This window comes from Aphanomyces invadans, assembly GCF_000520115.1.
Source record: "Aphanomyces invadans strain NJM9701 unplaced genomic scaffold supercont1.26, whole genome shotgun sequence".
Lineage (NCBI taxonomy): Eukaryota > Oomycota > Saprolegniomycetes > Saprolegniales > Verrucalvaceae > Aphanomyces > Aphanomyces invadans.
This window is the reverse complement of record NW_008580171.1, coordinates 340005-358593: the sequence shown is the minus strand read 5'-3', so window position 1 is coordinate 358593 and position 18589 is coordinate 340005. Positions and strand designations below refer to the sequence as shown.

The window sequence follows — 18589 nt, the reverse complement described above, 5'->3', positions numbered from 1 at the left end:
TGCAAAAACCGTATTATGATTCCGGACTTGCTAAACGTCCCTATTAGTGTTGGAGAAGAAATGACTTCTCTGGGTCACCTTGAATACAAATGACAGTATAGAGGGACAGAGGTAGTACCTACCAGTACTACCTGGAAAATCTGTACTGCTACTACTTGAAGTATTATAGTAATGAAAAGACACCAACTACTACTAGTAGTACTTAGTATTTCGGAACATGATCCTTACTATTGACTACTAGTAGTAATGCATGAATACTAGTAGTATTATTACATGAATACATTTCGTGCCTCGTTCATTCCAGTTCATTCAACCAGGACATTGATTGCTCTGCAAGACGAGTGCAATTGTTCAGGTCAATACACGAGGAAAATCGGGAGAAGGCAGTAGTGCGGCATGTGTGGGTCAAGAGCCTCCATTCAGCTTTGGGTGTTGCGATCGTGGCATTTTTCCATTTATGATTGTGATCGCGACGATCGCTTGTTCAGGCCTTTTGTACACGGTGGATGACCTGTCGACTATGTAATTAGGATCCCCAGCGCACAATTTCCCCACAAAAACACGTTGTCGTTTGCATCAAAATACTCCACTGGAAATATTTTGATTGGCTAAAACAGTACAATACTAATCATCAGGAGGAGAGATTCGATCGAAATTTGATCCTGTCTGTTGTCATTCTTGAATTGCCACAGAATCCCCTCCATCGAGTACGGAGCAGAGATTCGTTAAGCCCCAACTCGACGTGCATAGCTGAGCAGCGAACTTCACCGCGAAAGCCTCTGGCTCGTAATCATGCCAGGCAATAGGTCAATACCGTCCACTGCCACCAGCGACTGGGTCCGTGTCATCCGCCCTGTTGCGTGCCTGCGATCTAAAAGATCATGTTATTTTCGACTTTTTGTCATGTTCAAGCTAGGACATGCAACCGAAAAAAACGTTTTGTTGCCTTCGCCCGGTTGTAAAATGGCCAACTGTAACACACACTATTTTTGCCAAACGGTAGATAAAGAAATGATTTTGATTGGCCGTTGACTTCTTTTGCAAATTTTGATTGGTGGATTCACACATTACGTCTTTTGGAAGAGAGTTGGTCGAGATGCCAGTCATTTGCATTTTTCTCGGGGTAATGAGCGATACCGTGCTGATCGTTGCGATCGCGGCCGGCGTTGTCGTCGCTATCCTCGCTGGGTTCTTCATCTGGCGCTCATGCAGAAGCAGCAAGTCGAGTAACGACGTGTATGTGAACCAGTCTACGTTCAACCACTCGTTGCGCAACCTCCCCAACGGCCGCTCGAAGTCGGGCGTGCAAGCGACCAACACGTCGCGGAATCTCAACTCTGGCGCCACCGACACATTCCGACCGATCCAGGCCCCTGCCGATCCTTCGGAAAACTACTTCCCGGAACTGTTGCCGTTCCGCATCGACCACAATGAAGTTCTCCTAACCCGTGCGATTTCGCGCGGTGCGTTCGGTGTTGTGTGGTTGGGCCACTACCACGGCCAACCCGTCGCGATCAAGCGCATGATTGAAGGCGATGACCAGGCTGTGCTGTTCTCCAAGGAAATCCAGATCATGGGACGATTGAAGTCGCCCAACATTGTCGAGTTCCTCGGTGCCACGTGGACGTCGGGTATGGATTTGAGCGCCGTGACCGAATTCATGGACGGCGGCGACGTCCGCACGTTGTTGGAGAATCCCAAGATCCAGTTGAGCTGGCCTCAACAAAAGGTGAACATTGCCATTGACGTTGCGCAGGCTCTTGCGTACCTCCACGGCCTCACCCCTAAGCTCATCCATCGCGACCTCAAGTCCAAGAACGTTCTCTTGACCTCCAACATGATTGCCAAGCTGTCCGATTTTGGCCTGAGCCGAAACCGCAGCTACGAAGAAACATTGACCGCTGGTGTTGGCACTGTCCGGTGGACTGCTCCCGAAGTCATGCTCGGCGACATCTACTCTGAAATCTCCGATGTGTACTCGTTTGGCGTGGTCCTGTCCGAGTTGGATACACGCGAAATCCCGTTTGACGACCAGAAGAGCAGCAAGGCCGGTGGCGCCCCGGACATGTCGATTGTTGTCAAAGTCGCCCGTGGCGAACTCCGCCCGACTTTCTCGCCCGACTGTCCGCCCTCGATTCTCCAGATCGCCAAGGCATGCCTGCAGTTTGACCCCGCGCTTCGCCCGACCAGTGCCCGCGTCGTCGAGATGCTGCAGCAAGCCAAGCTCGAGTTCACTTTGAGCGGCCAGTAGAGGACAGTGTGTGTAAACGTTTGCCAACGTGTGGTTGATTGGACATATTTTCAACGATTTGCTAAAATCGTCTGAATTTGCAGGGAAAACCACCAAAACCATCCTAACGACGGAATGGCCCCGTGGGACGGCGCCGAGCATGTCCCGGGCACCATCGCCGAGGTCAAGCCATCGAGGGCTGCTGTCCATGCACACTATAGCCCCGGCACCCTTCATGTAGCCCCACCCGCGTGCTCCACGATTGATGCACCTGTTCAGCTCATCCACTCATCGTGCCCTCACGCAATGGACACGGCTCCAGGACGAGATGAAGACGGCATCGACTCGCCCTGCTGAGCACACACGATGCATCGACAGTACAGTCGGAGCACATTTCACACACAGATCAAATCCGAGTTCGGATCATCTGACAGGCTGCATGCTACTCTGTGCCAAGTACAGATCGTGCACACAGGACGGGTCTCGGCAATTCAGCACTTGGAGTCGCACTAGACCGATCGCGTCCTTGTTGTTGAGGCTAATCGTGTACGTGAACGCGTCCATCCCGACAAACTGCGCCGACGGCAGGTACTGGATGGTCCTCGTCTTGTCCAGCAAATGCTGGGGGGCCGCGACCGACTGCGACGTGTACAGTTCGTAGTGAGTTGGCGGCATGACACACACCGCGCCCTCGCACGTGTCAGCGATCCACCGCTGCTGGCCTTGCTGACCATACACTTTGAGTCGGCCGTGCGTGGCATACGTGTCGACCACGTCCTGCACAAGCCGAAACTGCACAAACGCGTCGAGGAACATAAACCCTGGCCAGTACGTCGCCAAGAAATGCTTGGCTTCAGACCGATCCAAGTACGAATTGCCCTCTGCGTCAAGGTGGTCTGTCTCGGACTCGCGAATGTCGACGAGAAGGTCGCCGTACTTGGGCAGGGTCGCGACCGTCGCAACCATCGACAGGTAGTGCGTGGTGGTGGTGCCGGCCGTGTTGGTGATGACGAGCTGCCACTCGGACAGCCCTCCTTCGCCTTGCAGCGGGTACGCGTCCTTGATGGCGCCGATGGACGGCCGTCGATCTTGCAGCACCAGACTCCATTCGCCGCGAGCCAACTGCCCCCCGAACGCGAACTGGAAGGACACCTCGGGTGTCCACACCACGTTCGACTCGAATGCTTGGTTCACAACCGGGCTTCCCTCAAAGTAGTCGGACAACGAGTAGTGCCGCTCCGTGTACACTTCGACTTCGGCAAGACTCAACGACTGCGGCGAGTTGTGCTGAATGCGAACGTACTGCCCCTTCGTGTTGGCCGGCAGCAAAATCGTCTTCTCCATCGGGCCGTTTTCAATGTACCGACTCCACACGGCCGCGTCCAGCGCATCTTGCAACGATTCAAACGTCAGCGCCGACAACGCATCAAACACCATCACGTAGCACGGATACAACGTGTCCTCAAATACGTTTTCCATGGCCGTTTGGTACGAATACCAGTCGTTCGCAGTGGCGTCGAAGACGGTCATGACGGACGCCTCGAGCGTCGGCTGCGTCGGGTTGACGACGTCCATGAGGGCTATCGATCCCACGTCTTGGACAAACGTCACTGTCCACGAATACCTACACGCACCGATAAAGGTGATTCACCCTCCAAACGCATGCCATACCCTCCCATGCGGTCGGCCGCGCTTCGCAGGACTGTCACCTGGCCAGTGCAAGCCTCGAGCTTGGCCTGGAACGAGTCGCCAAAAATACGTTCGTCGCGCCGCATGGCGACGGCATCGACAGACACAGGAGGCGTCGTGCATGTGCCGCCCACGCGCAGCTGAAATGTGCCTTCGACTGGAATCGGCCCGGTCACTGTGACGACTTGCACTTCAAATTGACTGCGTTGTTGAGCCACGTTGAATATCTTGATCGTGCCAATGGCCACGGGCTCGTCGAGCCTACCAACCCACAAGAAAACGACGAGTCAACTCTCCCACACGATCGGCACACCCTCCAGAATGGTTCCTTACCGTAGCTGCCACCACGGCGACGGGTCTCGCTGAGCGCAACCAGACGTCCGGGCGATGGACTGGCTGGAAAAATACGCCGACCGAATGCCGTCAATGGCTTTGTTCGCGAGCGACGTCGGTCCGAACGACGTGCTTTGTGTGGCGATCCCACTCAGCGCGAGGTTCACACCGAGGTTGCTCGCGACAAACGAGTAGTCGCCGCCAATGCCGCTCACGCTGTCCTCGATGTCCACATGCAGCGCTGTGTTGTCCCGCGGCCGGCCAAAATGGTACCCCGACATCGGAATCGGGTCGAAGAGGCGCGCGCGAATGTCGTTGTGCATCAAGTACACGGTCAAGTCTTGCGCGTCGGGGTGGTACAAGCCACGCAGGTTGACTTGGACATTTGCAACCGCTTGAATCCTATGATGGAATCAATAGGTCGTCATCCTGATGCGAAGTGCATTTCCCAGCACACCACTGCCATACCTTGCCCCCAGCGTAGCCACAGGACAAGTGAGGATGGCATTTAGCATTGGCGTTGTCGCCGCACGTTTGATAGACGACCCTGCCGGGAGCTCGAGTGCGGTCGGCGACCTCACGGCCAGGTCGTCCACATACTCTTCTGGCCCGACGACGTACAAGAATACGCTTGTCGTCGATGTGCTCGTGGCCGCGCTGTACGTGGCGACGGCAGCCACCCGCGTTGTGTTGTTCACGACTGCCAGCGTCAGCGTCGGTGTCCCCGTCACAACGATCGGGTTGGACCACAACACTCGAAAGTCGATCGTTTCCCCCGCCGTGTACGTCCCTGCGTCATCACATGGAAGTCCTTGCCATGGTCGTGCTGGGGTTGTGTCTACCTGGGTTTTTCAATGTCGTGATGTCTGTAATGTATGGCGCAGTCGAGTCAATCGCGATGGCGCTGGACACCGCCAAGCTTTGGTAGAACGGCAGCGCCGACTGCAGCGCGACCCCGTAAAAACACCCGATCGTGTACGGTGGCAAGTCCGTCACGTGGTACTGATACGATCCCATTTCGTTGACCCGTCCGTTGCACGCGTCCAAATTCGTGGGCACTCTGCCAGACGCGTCGTACCGTCCGTAGATAGGATAGCCGTCCAAAGCGTACCCGATAAGGGGCGATGGCTGCCCCGCCACCTCGCCGAGCGCTTCGAGGAGACAGTCTGGTGGCGCGTAGTACCGATATGCCCCCGTGGCGTCGACGTATCCGTTGCACTTGTCCAGAATCAAGTGGCGGACGATGCGAGGGTCGAGCAACGAGTTGCCGTCCGTGTCGATCGTGTTGTACATGGGAATGCCGTTCAGCATGACTCCGACGACGGCGCCGCTCGCGAGTGGATGTCGCGTGGCCGACGGGACCGGAGACCGCGGGATGCGGAACTGGTAGTTTTGGGGCAGGATCGAATTCGGGTTGAATGCGTTCGGGAACGGGCCGACGGGTCCATCGGGAATGCCCGAGCTTGCCACGATGAGCGTGGAAGCGGTCGTGGATATCGATACACTGTCGGCATTGAGCCAGATGCTGTCTCGACCGTGCGGCACGACGACGAGTTCTTGCAGGCGCATTGGCGCCGACGAGAACCCTTCGATGCCGCCGACAAATTGGTAATCGACGACAATAGCTTGTTGCTGGCGAACCGACACCACCCCCTTGAAGCATGGCACGAACGTGCCAGTGGATTCAATGGTGTGTGGGTTCAAGTAGTACCGATAAACGCCGTCCGGTCCGAGCTCCCCGTTGCATTCGTCGAGTGCCACGCGGGTCGTCGGCAAGACGTGCAGGGGGTACCCATCGAGAACGTACCCCACCATAGTCGACCGCGCCATGGCTGTCTCGAGAAAGCAAGTCGGGACCCCAACGTACGTGTATCGTTTCGTGGCCGCGTCGACGGCGCCGCCGCACGAGTCAGCCGACTGTGGCGCGAGGTCGGCGGAATTATTGAACGGGACACCATTCAACATCACCCCGACCAGTCCAAACGGGCGCTCTCGAGACCAATTTGGAGTGGGGAACCGAGGAAGTTCAATCATGTATGCAGTTGCTGCAAGTTCAGAAGTGGCCGCATGGTTGGGAATACCGTTGGCGAGTAGATGAAATTGCTCGTCTTCTTGACCAAACAGGCAGACGCTGCCAACTTCAGCCGGGTTTGGTCGGCGCTCGGTCAAGTTCTTGCCATACACAACAGAGTAGTCGCTGCGAAGGTACCGCATCGCAGGCCATGGGCTCACGGCGGGCAGTTCCAAGTTGGCGTCGACCGTCGGGGTGCCAGCCGCAGCCTTGATGCTCCTACTCAAACATACACCACACACTTGCGTTGTGCACCGCGAGAAACAAGTCAAACCATACCCGCCATGGAGGTCGAGCGCCGAGACAGTTCCGATCGGCAGGCATGGCAGCTCCGATTCCACGGGGTCGTACCCTTCCACGTCGTCGAAGAACCCCCGGTCCGAGCACACGCGCATGTAATCCAGTCGAAAAATCATATCCCCTGGCTGCACAACGTACACAAACCGCAAAACGGACGGGGTCGATCCCGGTGCGTTGTACGTTGCCAGTTGGGGGGTTGGCAGGACGGCGAGTCGAAGCACTGGCGCGCCCGCGACCACGACCGGCACCGAAAACACCACGTCAATGGGAATCGCGTGGCCAGGGCCGTATGTCCCGTCGGGAATGGGAGTCGTCACTTGAACGATCTTTGGCGGCGTCGTATCAATGCGTACGGACGACGACGCGCTAAAGTTGAATGGCCGCCCCGGTTGCGGCAGACGAAGCGACGCCAAGTAGGTTGGTCGCGCCACCGACACGACCTTGGCTCCGTACATGGCGAGCGTGTTGGCCACTTCAAACGGATAGACGTCGTCGTTGGGCTGGACTTGGTACGAAAACACCCACACGGCCGTGCCGGAGCCAGACACGTACGATGCAACGCGCTCGAGCGCCATGGCGAGCCGGATGTACATCGTGGGGGGTGGAATTGCCGTCGGCCGGTCGAATCGTACGGCCTCAGAAAAGGTCACGACCATCGACAACGCGTCCCCCACCGTGTACACGCCGCTGGGGGACCCTGTCACGGACAGCACGCGAGCGCACGACATGCATACCGACAGCCGGGCATTGCCACTGAGGCTCCCCGTCGAGCCAGGCACCGGCAGCGTCAGGCTCGCCGACACAGTCGGCGACGAACTAAACTGCAAGATCGTGCCTCGCAGCGCATTCGCATGCGTGTACTCGAGCGCAGTGGACGCGTCGCCGGCCTGGACGGTGTAGATGAAATGCAGCAACGAAGTGCCGGTCCCGCCAACGTATCGGGCGACTTGGTTCATGTTGCCCTTGGTCGCTAGTGCTAGTGTGGGCATCTCGGGGCTTGGCACCACAGCCACAGGATACGAAAAGGCAATTTGAATCGGAATGTCCATCCCGACAGTGCACACTTGATCTTGGAGCCCTGCAAACGTCACATTCACCACGGTGGGGGCTACCGTGTTGACGCGGATGCTGGACGACGCGCTCAGGCTTTTCGCCGCGCCAGGAAGCGGTAAGGTCAACGTCGCAAGCGTTGTCGGAGTCGTGGATAGCGCTCGTATTGTGCCGGACAGGGCGGCTGCACTCGCGTAGTCCAACGTGCCGGCATCTCCCGCTCGAATTGTGTAGACAAACAACAGCGAGGACGTGCCCGAGCCCGACACGTACACAGCGGACTGACCCACGTTGAGTGCCATCTGAGGAGCCGCTCCTTGAACAACCACAGGCATCGAGAACATCACAGTGAATTGAACCACGTCGCCCGCGGCGAGCACCGCATTGCCAAGGGATGTCGGTGCTGCGACCCCAACCACGACAGGGGGAATGCCCGCGATCGTGATCTTGTATCGAACGCCTAGGCTGTGCTGCGACCCCACCGACGGGACCTGCAACGGGACTGGAATTCCCACAGCATCTTGGATCGTCACGCCTGCTCCCAACAGGACGCTTGTGATTTCGAGCCCAGCAGCCGTGTCCCCAGGCGCCACCGTGTACACAAAGCGGAGAACTTCAGTGGACGACCCAGACACATACGTCGCTCGTGTTGGAACGTTGAGCATCAACTGAGGCGTCCCCATGACGTACACCAACTGCGTAAAGTGGACAAACAGTTCAACGACGTGGCCTGCGGCGTACGTGACTCGAGTCTTGGGGGCGCTGGACTCGACTTGACTGACTCGGACGCCGTCGGTACGGACGTTGATGACGTGCCCTGCTCGAATCAAGTTGGGCGGGGTGTTGATCTGCGGCGCAGGGCCGAGGGGAGGCAGCGTCAGGTTGGCGGGAAGCGTCGGGTTGGACGACATGCGGTGGATTGTGGGAAAAGGAGGGTCTTGGAGGGGATTCACCCGCAGTGGCATTTTCAGCTGCATCGCGTTCGTGTTCAAGTGATCGAGGGGCCACGCGTCGTCGCCCAGTTGAATTCGGTACACAAACACGATAACGTTTGTCCCAGAGCCCGACGCGTACACAGCGCCTCTCGTGGCATCCTTGTACACGTTTAGTAGCAGCAGCGGCATTCCCGTGACCGCCACGGGCGCTGAAAACGCGACTCGTATTGGAATCACCGTGTCGATGTCATACGTGCCATCGGCAAGGGTCGTGCTCATGCCGGTGATCGTCGGCACGGTCGAATCCAAGGCAATCCTCTGGTTCATCGAGGACAGTGTTCCAGGCGCAGGACACGCCAGGATCGCCAACGTCGTGGGAAACGAAGCAAGGCGGAAGATCGAGTTCGCCGACGCCTCGACAGCCATCACAAACGACCCGACATCCGTTGACCGATCGTCGAACAGCTGCAGTTGCGTCGTTTGATCGAACGGCTGGACTTGGTAGTCGAACGTGAGTCGCGTGGAGCCGCTGCCGCCGACGTACGTGGCATAGCTGCGCAAGGATGGGTTGGTCAGTGGCTGCGTGGCGAGGGCAAGCTGCGGCGGAGAGTCGGCTGTCCACACCATGACTGGCAGCGAAAACGTCACCACGATGTGGATGACGTCGCCGGGGTAGTACGTGCCGTCCGCATTCGACGCTGAGACGTCCAGGATGGTCGGCGGTGCCGTGTCGACAGCTATGAACCACCGACTCAACGAGTGGCCAAGGCCCGGGGTCGGCAACGTGAGCACGGCGTCCGTGGTCGGAACCGTCGCTTTCCGCCGGATCCATCCCGCCATTGGATCGACACCCAAGGACGTGGGCAGCATGTAGTCGAAGAGGAGGAATTTGTCCGTGTCGAGCGTCGTGTACAGGAACGTGAGTGTGTCCGTGCCGTTCCCAGCACTCAAGACGGCCTTGTGCTCGTGGCTTCCGTCCAACGCCGCCACGCGGCTTTGAAACACGATCCATGCCGGGGAGTTTCCGTCCGGCAGCCAAGGAGATACGACGACAGGTGTCGAGAACCGAACGAGGACAGGAACAAGTTGACCGGCGCCGTATGTGCCCGACGACAGCGTAGTCGAGACGTCCACCACGACGGGGGGCGAGGTGTCGACGGCGATGTTTGTTGCATACGCCAGGCTGCGCCGGTCGGACGCGAGCGGGAACAAAATCGTGTTGGCAAGTTGAAAAGTCAAACAGTCCTGAATCCGGGCGCGATTGCTCGCCACAGACGCAGCATTGAGTCGGGCGATCGCAGGGGTGTTCGGGGCGACGCGCAGGACAAACGTATGCGTTACCGTGCACGTGCCGCTCAAGTCTGTGTTGACAGCGACCAGTCCATTCGTGAGCACGAGGGTGGCCAGCCCAGCGACGCTTTCTTTCCACTCGTCGTTCGCTGCGCTCTTTAGTCGGACGCGCATCTTGTACGAAACGCCGTCGTATTCGGTCCATGCGAGCGCAACGCCACCGGCGAGACATGCCAATTTCGGAGACATCGCGTCTTGTTGTAGATTGTGGTTGAGCGTTTGAGCTTTCGAGAGTGCCCCGGTGGAGTCGACGGCTCCCGCCACGAGTTTCAATGAACCCGCCGTCTGGACGGTGTAGGCCACGATGGTTTGGCCTTGACACGCCATGACGTGCGGAGCATACCCTAGCGTTGGCAACGGCATCACGAGTTCTTTCCAATACTGCGGCATCACGATGCCAGTGTGCATTGTCGGCTCAACACTCGCCGCTGGGAACGTGTACCACCGCACCATGAGCTGGTTGTTGGCGCCGTTGGCGTACAAAATCGGGCCAAATGCCGTGACGAACGCATCGCTGACGTACCCGACCTGCGGGATTTTTGCAAACGTCATCGTGTTGAGCAAGAACGCTGCGATTTGAATCGCAAACCGAGACCCTGTAAACTCGGCCCATGCCACGTACAAATGGCCAGCAAACACAATCGCATGGGGGTCCGTCGCGCGGTCTTTATTGAGGCCATAAGTGCCTTGAGCGGTGTCGTACACGTTCCACGGCGGGGCGACAGATGCATCGTACGAGGCGGCGCGAATGCTGAACGAGTCTTCTGTGTTGGTGTGGGGGATTCGGAACTCCATCCAAACGATGAAGAGTGTGTTCATGTACGTGATGAGCTGCGGCGTCGACGCGGTGGCCGCCAAGTTGGCGTTCGACCCCATAAACGGCACCGGTGTCCATGCTTTCGTCGCCATGTTGCCGCTGAACCGCGCAATGTTGACAATGCCGGACTCGTCCCATGCAACGTAGAGCTGTCCGTCATGGACGACGACGCACGACTTGACGGCTTTGCTGTTTGGTCCATGAAAGTTCATCCCCCCCGGCGGGCTCAGCTCTTGAAACCCAGCAATCGGGTCGAGCTGGCCGACGTAAACCACACTCGTGGTGTCGGACGTTTCTTCGCTCCACGACACGTAGACGACGCCGTTGGCTTCTGTCATGGCCGGGAATTTCGCCGACATGACCGGATTGTGGTTCAGCCCAGACAAGACGGTCGTGGGGCGGCCAAACGTCGTCTGGACCGAAATCACTTCGCCAGCGCCAACCGTTCCGTCTGGGTGCGTTGTTGTGACGGCAACGATTGCTGCCGGCAGCGTCGGGTCAATCGACACAACGTTGGCGCCTGTGAGCTGCAGGAATGGCAGGACTTTGTTCACAGGCTGACGGTTGGTCGTCGACCGGCCGACGATCGTGCCTACCATGGCGTTTGGCGACGCAAAGTCGAAATTCGCACTCGCGTCGCCAACTTCGACCGTGTACACAAACGAATACTCGGTAGGACTCACCTGCGCATACAACACGGCCGACCGCCCCGTGTTCATGACGATCGTGACGTCATCCACAAACACGACTTCGATCGAAAACGCGACGGTGAACAGGATTTGACCGGGTTTGACATGCGGTGGACTGGACGCCGGGGGGTACCCGACGCCGTATGTGCCGCCCGCAGTGACCATCGTGACATGCGCAATGGACGGCACGCCGCCTTGGATTCGAATTGCATGCATTGTGGCCGGGAGCACCAACGCCGTGGCTACGTCCATGGAAGGGTTGTCGCTTTGCCGCCGCATCGTTCCCCCGTGGAGCGCAATGGTCGGGCCGATCACGGCCAGCGCAGTCGCCGCGTCGGTGTTTTGAACAGTGTATCGGAACGTGAGGTGGTCGTCGCTGCCTCGGGTGACGAGGAACGTGTTCGACGATGGAGGAGACAACGGGATGCAGTGGCGAGGAGTCGCGGGGACGAGCTCCAGTGGCGCCGTGTGCACATCCGGGGTGGCAAACAGAACGGTAATCCGGTGCCCAAGGCCGTATGGCGCGGACGTGACCGACGTCAGTCCGATGGCACCGATGCCAGGCAGATCCAGGAGCTTGGATCGAAGCATGTCGACGTCGTTGTACACGATGCATTCACTCAACACTCCGTCATACCACACTGCAAACTGCCCGGACGTGACAGGGGACGTGACGCCGACGTCGAGGAGCTGCCGCAGTCCGCCCAGTGTGTACAATGCGCTACCGCCGCTGTTCAACGCGATCGACGGCGTCCCCGTCACGACGACAGGGTGAGTGAACTCGACGACAAAATCAATCGATTCGTCCGTGCCGTACGTCCCAGATGCTTTCAACGACGTCACGGCGACCACGGACGGCACGACCGCGTCGATGACGACCGCGGACAGTGTCGCGAGGCTGTTGGCATCCGCCCCGACTGGAAGTGTCGGGTCGACGGGAGTCAGCGCTTGCGTGATCGGGTCCCGGTAGTGCATGGCCGTCGCGGGCGTTAAAAACTGCAACGACGCAGTCGAATAACAGTCGAGACGGGCTGTGACTTCGCCGGGACCGACAACGTACTGAAACGTGATCGCGTTCGTGCCAGAACCAGACGTGTACACTGCGACACCATTCGAGCTGAGCTCGAGCGTCGGGTGTCCAGTGACGTCGACCGCTTTGTTGAACGATACCACGACGTGAATTCGGTTCCCTTGCGAGTACACGCCGTTGGGCGTCGACGATACAACTCGTGTGACTGTCGGCATCGACGTTGAATCGATCTGGACGCCGCTGGGACGCAGCCCTTGTGGAAGCGTCAAGGTAGCGGCAACTGTACCCGACGCTGCTGCCCGCTGAATGCTTCCCGTCAGACTCGTGTAGCCAAGGGCCGGGACAACGTCGCCCGCTTGAATAGTATACCGAAACGTGAGCGACGGCGTCCGCGCGGCGGCAACAGTGTAGTCCGCATTGACAACGAGCGAACACGTGCCGCCTGCACACACCAAAGCTGTGCAGCCAGCGGTAGAGACAGTCAGCGGCATGGCTTCGGCGGCGTGGGCGTCGGGATATGTCACGGCAAAACGAAACCCTCCGGTGGGAAGGGGTTGCTTCTGGACGGTGACCATGATCTCGTGGTTGGTCAAGTCGACCAGGGCCGCGCCGAGGTCCGCCGCCGTCGTCGTGAGAACGGGCAAGCACGTGGCACTTGTCAGCGACCCCAAACCCACTGCAAAACTCCCCGCCGTCACAGTCGCACTTGTTGTGAGATCGATCGTTTGGACCAGCCCAACCAACGGCGTGCAGGTGATTGTACGCTCGTACGACAACGCGAGTGGCGCCCCCTGTTGGAAACGAATGACGTGGCGGATGCCATTTTGGAACACGCGGGATCGAATCGACGCAATCCCAATGTTTGCCACGGCAGGAAGCTCCATGAGCCGATGGCGGACCGACGAGTAGCTGCCGTCCACCGTTGCTTCTACGTTAATGCATGCTGTCGGTACGCCGCCATAGGCGAGGGCAAACGATCCGGCAATTGTTCGACTCGGGGCAGCTACACCAACATCAAGCACTTGGACGATCGAACCGGGGGTATATGTGGCAGCCAAGCCGTTGGATAGAGTGAGAACAGGCGGGACACCTCCAGGCGCGACTTGGACTGGGACTGAAAACGTCACGAGAAAATCCACATACCCCGGCTGCACCCCCGACACCGGCTTGTCTGTGTTGACGAGAACTCGGCCGCACACAGCGCCGTTCGCGCACGTCAACGGAGCGCATCCATTCGATTCGACCGAGAGTGGGTGGATTCCGACGGAGGGGGTTGCAAATGTGATCTGGAACAGGACCCCGCCACGGAGAAATGCGGTCGCGACTTTGGTCGCCGCGACGTCCAGGCCGAGGCCTGGAATCGCCTTGATGGCGTTCTCGACGTCGATGGCGGCCGCATTCCACGGCACACACGCCGACGCGACTCCGTTGTACCCGATCGAGTACCCGCCACCAGTGATGGTGGACGTCCCCGTGGCCACGACAGCGATTGTTTGAACCGTGTCTTTCAGCCGATACAGGCCTGGTGGGGACAGCGCCGTGATGTCGACGACTGTGGGTACCGACGTAGCCAGCTCCAGGCGGGCAGAGTCACCCAAACTCGCCTGCGAAAACAGCGACGGCAACGTGAGTGCATACGGGACAGAAAAGCCCGTGCCGGGACGCTTCAAACATCCATACGTCATCGAGAGCCACGCGAGTGAATCCGACGCGAACATGGCGACATGCAACTGAGCCTTTCCATTGACGGCGTGGCGCTCTGTCCATGCCGCAAAGAGAAATGCGCTGGACATGGCCAACACGGGACCTGTGCTCGTCGCGGGTTGGGACGGGTTATCCATGGGAGTCCCCGCGGGACTCCATGCGTTGGCAGCTGTGGAATACGTCGCGGCTCGATTTATCACGACCCCACCAATCTCTTCTTGCCATGCCGCCGTCAGCCCCGTCGACGCACATGCAAGCGACACGAATCCGACCCCGATGGCAGCTGTCGGATGCGACTGGAGTCCCACCCCTCCATCGATGAATGTCCAAGTATTCCCGTCGCTGTTGTACACTTGGACGCGGATGGTACCCCCTACGTTGGACCCGGACGTGTCGGTGGCCTGCCATGCTACGTACAGCTTCGAATCGCAGACGCTTCGTGCCGGCATGGACGCCAATCGGGTCGGCACATTCAATCCAGCGCCATTCCCGTCCATCGCCACCCACGACGTCGCCACCATGGCTGCGATTCGAATCTTGGTCCGCGTGGGGGACACGGCTTCTGTCCATGCGAGCGTCAACCGCGCGTTAAAGTAAAAGAGCCGAGGGTGGTAGTGGTTGGAAGTGGGCGGAGTGGTCATCAAGGATGCCACGTCGATCGATGTCCACACGGGCGCTCCCGCGTTGCCATTCCACGATTTGATTTGAATGGCGGAATTTGCGGTTGCCGCCATGACTTCCGTCCACCCGACAAGGACGCCACTGTTGGCGCTCGCCAACGTTACTTGAGTCGCTGCCTTGGTCAAGTCGACATTCAGGCCCGCACCGGACAGCAGTGTCCACACTGGGCTGACCACCGAGCCCGTCATGACCGACACATGGACGACGCTGGAGCCGCCCGCCGTGGATTCTTCCCAAGCGCAGACAAGTTGGCTTGGCACAGTGGACGTCCCCCGGCACTTGCAGTTGCTCGCGGCTTGGGCGGCGTTGGCATTCAGAGCTGCCGACAATGTTGTCCACAGAGGCATGTTTGGGTTGTTATTGAACAGCCGCACTTGCACGTTGCCCCTTTCGCTCCAGCACACGACGAGCTGGTTCGACCAGTCCACGACCGCCACCGCGGACGCATCGTCCGCTGTTGGGTTTGCATTCAGCCCCACATCGTTCCAGCACTGCAAAGCCGCCGACGACGCTTCCACGACTTGGACGATCGCATCGCCTGGCTGGACTGTGTACACAAAGTACAATACGTTGGCGTCTGCGCTGTAGTAGCTGGCCGCTTGATCGCCTCCAGTGTTGCCAGTGCGGAGCAACAACTGAGGCGTACCTGACACCACGACAGTGTCCGAGAGCGTCACGGCCAACAACAGCGAGTCGCCGACGGTGTACGTGCCATCGATAGTCCACGATCGAACGTTCAAAATGCGAAATGGCGACGGATCGATCGCCAAGGGCTGCCGTGGCGGCTGGTTGTTGCTCATGACCAAGCTGAGCCGAAAAAGCTGGGCACTCGCCGGCGCCCCTCCGTTGACAGCCACAATGGTCGCTCCATTCAGACGAAGCGCGTCGGGGGACGCGATGTCGAAACTCGCGACTTGGTCGCCGTATTGGACAGTGTACTGAAACAACAGCTTGACCGTGCCAGTCCCAGACGTGTACGTTGCGGGCTTTCCCACCGTCAGATCGAGCAAGGGGACTGTACCGCCCGCAACAGCGACGGGCTCACTGAAGGTCATGGCGATTGTGGCCGTGTCTCCGGGCCGCAATGCCATGGTGGTGGTGGTCCAAAGCGGCGCCTCCAACGCCAGTCCGGTGACTGTGGCTGCGGATGGATTCACGGTCAGAACCGTGGATGCCAACGTCAGCGCAGCAGCAGGCAACGTCAGGATGGCCGAGTCCATGGGGTTCATGGATTTCCGTCGGATGGACGTAAATACGTTGGGCATGCGAATGGCATCCCGGGAAAGCGGCGCGACCGCCGCCGCCGAATCCGACGAGAGAATGACCAGTTGAAACAAGAGCGTGTTGGTGCCAGACCCCGACACATACGTTGCAAACCGGTTCTCGCCCACGTTTGTGAGAAGCCCCGGTGCGGTCGGGCCAACGACAACCACGGGATTCGAGAACTGGACAGCCATGGCAACGATACTGTTTGTGACATACACCCCGCTTCGAGTCGGCGACGAAATGCTCGTGACGGTCGTCGGGTCAGTGTTGATAACCAACTGGCTCGCCACTGCCAAACTTCCTGCCGACCCTGTGGCTGGCATGGCCAGGTTGGCAGGGGTTGACGGAGTTGTCGAGAGGCGCAGGATCGAACTGCCGGGGGGAAGGAGAACATCGGACGCCACCGTCAAGTCGGGAGAGACATCGCCGTGCTGGACTTGGTACGAGAATTGGAGCGTCGACGTTGTGCTGCCTCCAGTGTACGTTGCATACTGGAATCCCCGCGTGAAGATGGACAGCTGCGGCGACGCAGGGTCTGTGCCGAGGTTCACCGCCGTCCCCACGTACGATTCGATCATGGTGACCTTGTACCCCACGATGCCAGCGACTGTGTACGTCCGACCGCCGATAACAACGAAATATCCTACACCAAGTCAGCATTCCACGACAGATGAACGCCAAGTACCTGGTTCGAGCCAGCGCCAATCGACTGCCTCGGGGAACATAAACACCTTGGCGTCGCCGTCCGTCGGGACTCGAACGACAAACTGGCCAGGGCAGAGGTTGGTCGACCCCGTGGCAACTTGGAACTGCGGCATGCCAGTCACGAAAACCGGGCGCGAGAACACCATGGCAAACGACAGGACGTCGCCAGTCGTGTACACGCCGTTGGGTAGAGCGCTCGTCACAGACATAATGTATGGCGGGGTTGTGTCGATCACGATGTTGGCCAAGTTGAAGAGGCTTCCCGGCAATCCGTTTGGGGGCAGTGTCATGTTGACTGGCATCGTCGACGTTGTGCTTTGGCGGAGGACAGCGTCGCCCGCATTCAGCACGAACGACGTCGCGTCCACGTACGTTAGATCCAACGAGTAGTCGCCAAAGCTCACGATGTACTGCGCCACGAGGACAGTACCTCCAGCGTCGACTCGGACAACCGGCGCTCGCGCGACATTCATCCCGGTCGCCAACAGCAACACGGGGGCCCCAACGACCGTCACGGGAAGCGAAAACGCAATCCTGATCTCGATGACCTCGCCTTGGCCATAAATGCCGTCAGGCTTGGTGGTCGTCACGGCGGTGATGACGGGAATGTTGGAATTCAACGCAATGTCGTTGTTGACGGCAAGGCTGGATACCATCCCGGCGGGCCATGCCGGCGCGCGGCCCGGAACTGGCAGCGTCCGCGATGCCGCGATCAGCGTCCCTGCGTTGCAAATTGACCCGCCTGCGTTAAGGGACAACGAGTCTGGCGCGGCATAGTCTAGATCCAGCGACACGTCACCGTAGGCCACAATGTAGCGAAAGATGAGTGTCGTCGGCGTCCGCATCCCGACAAACAGCGCGTCGCGGTCGGTGGGGGCGACACCTCTCTGCACTTCGATGGCCACCGGCGTCAGATCAACTGACCTCGTGTGGTGAGCGAGTGCAATGCCGTCGCCTTGGAGGTTGAACCGGTCCGTCGTGAGGGATGGGAGGTTGCCGTCGTCCGTGTTGGGCGTGACAAAGTTGACTTGGTCGAATTGAATTGTGATCTTTGTGCCGTAGAACGTGCACGCTTGAGTGCCTGCATCGTACGACACTTGGACGGCTGCGATAGACGTGAGTCGAAGCAAGTAGTTGGTCAATCGAAGTGGCGTCGCATTGAATGGGATGTTGGACACAGTCTGGCCTTGGAATGACACAGCAAACTTGCCTATCGCGATGGACAAGACGTGAATAAAGAGTACGAGAACGACGACGACACACCACTGGTGGCCGAACACGTGATAGTTTGGATTTCTTTGACCCGACAGGATGCAGTATTGCACCCCGTGCGCATGCGAAGGGAGGGTGTCCCGACGACGTCCACGGCGCTTGTGAATCGGACGTCAATGTCGATGACTTCTCCCACTCCAAACAGTCCATTGGCGTGCAGAGAGCTGACTTTGTCGATTTTTGCGGGCCCGTTCGCGTTGACCGCCACGGCGACGGACGGAATGTGGATAGGGAGAAAGATCTCACGGCCGTCGGGGATGACGATATCGGCGACCAACGGAATCGTCTGCAACGTGTCGACGCTTCCGATAGAGTTGACGACGTTTGATCGGGGAATTGCCAGGTCGCCCGCGACGACCGGCAGCATCATGACAAGAGCATGCCATGCCCGCGGCATCTCAACCGTGTCGCTTCGTAACTGAATCAAGACTTCTTTGAATTCGTGGTCATTTATTGGCTATAAAAAT

At 58.8% G+C, this 18589-nt stretch overlaps 2 protein-coding genes across 3 annotated transcripts; one reads left to right on the top strand and one right to left on the bottom strand.

The window, feature by feature from the left end:
* The first annotated feature begins 1091 nt into the window (after positions 1-1091).
* H310_10437 (TKL/DRK protein kinase) lies at positions 1092-2333 on the top strand. The gene has a single exon (XM_008876828.1). The coding sequence runs from the start codon at positions 1097-1099 to the stop codon at positions 2249-2251; it is 1155 nt and encodes a 384-aa protein (XP_008875050.1). The 5' UTR covers positions 1092-1096; the 3' UTR covers positions 2252-2333.
* A 282-nt stretch (positions 2334-2615) lies between these two features.
* On the bottom strand, positions 2616-18537 carry H310_10436. Of its 2 annotated transcripts, XM_008876826.1 has the most exons (8): positions 18114-18537; positions 16831-18060; positions 6603-16788; positions 5095-6542; positions 4721-5042; positions 4253-4654; positions 3902-4180; positions 2616-3854 (listed from the first exon to the last, which is right to left on the bottom strand). In XM_008876826.1, the coding sequence occupies exons 1-8, from the start codon at positions 18517-18519 to the stop codon at positions 2654-2656; spliced, it is 15474 nt and encodes a 5157-aa protein (XP_008875048.1). In that variant the 5' UTR covers positions 18520-18537; the 3' UTR covers positions 2616-2653. The 2 variants fall into 2 exon arrangements, with proteins under 2 accessions (XP_008875048.1, XP_008875049.1); XM_008876827.1 differs by having other exon boundaries at positions 2616-4180.
* Between the last annotated feature and the right edge of the window lie 52 nt (positions 18538-18589).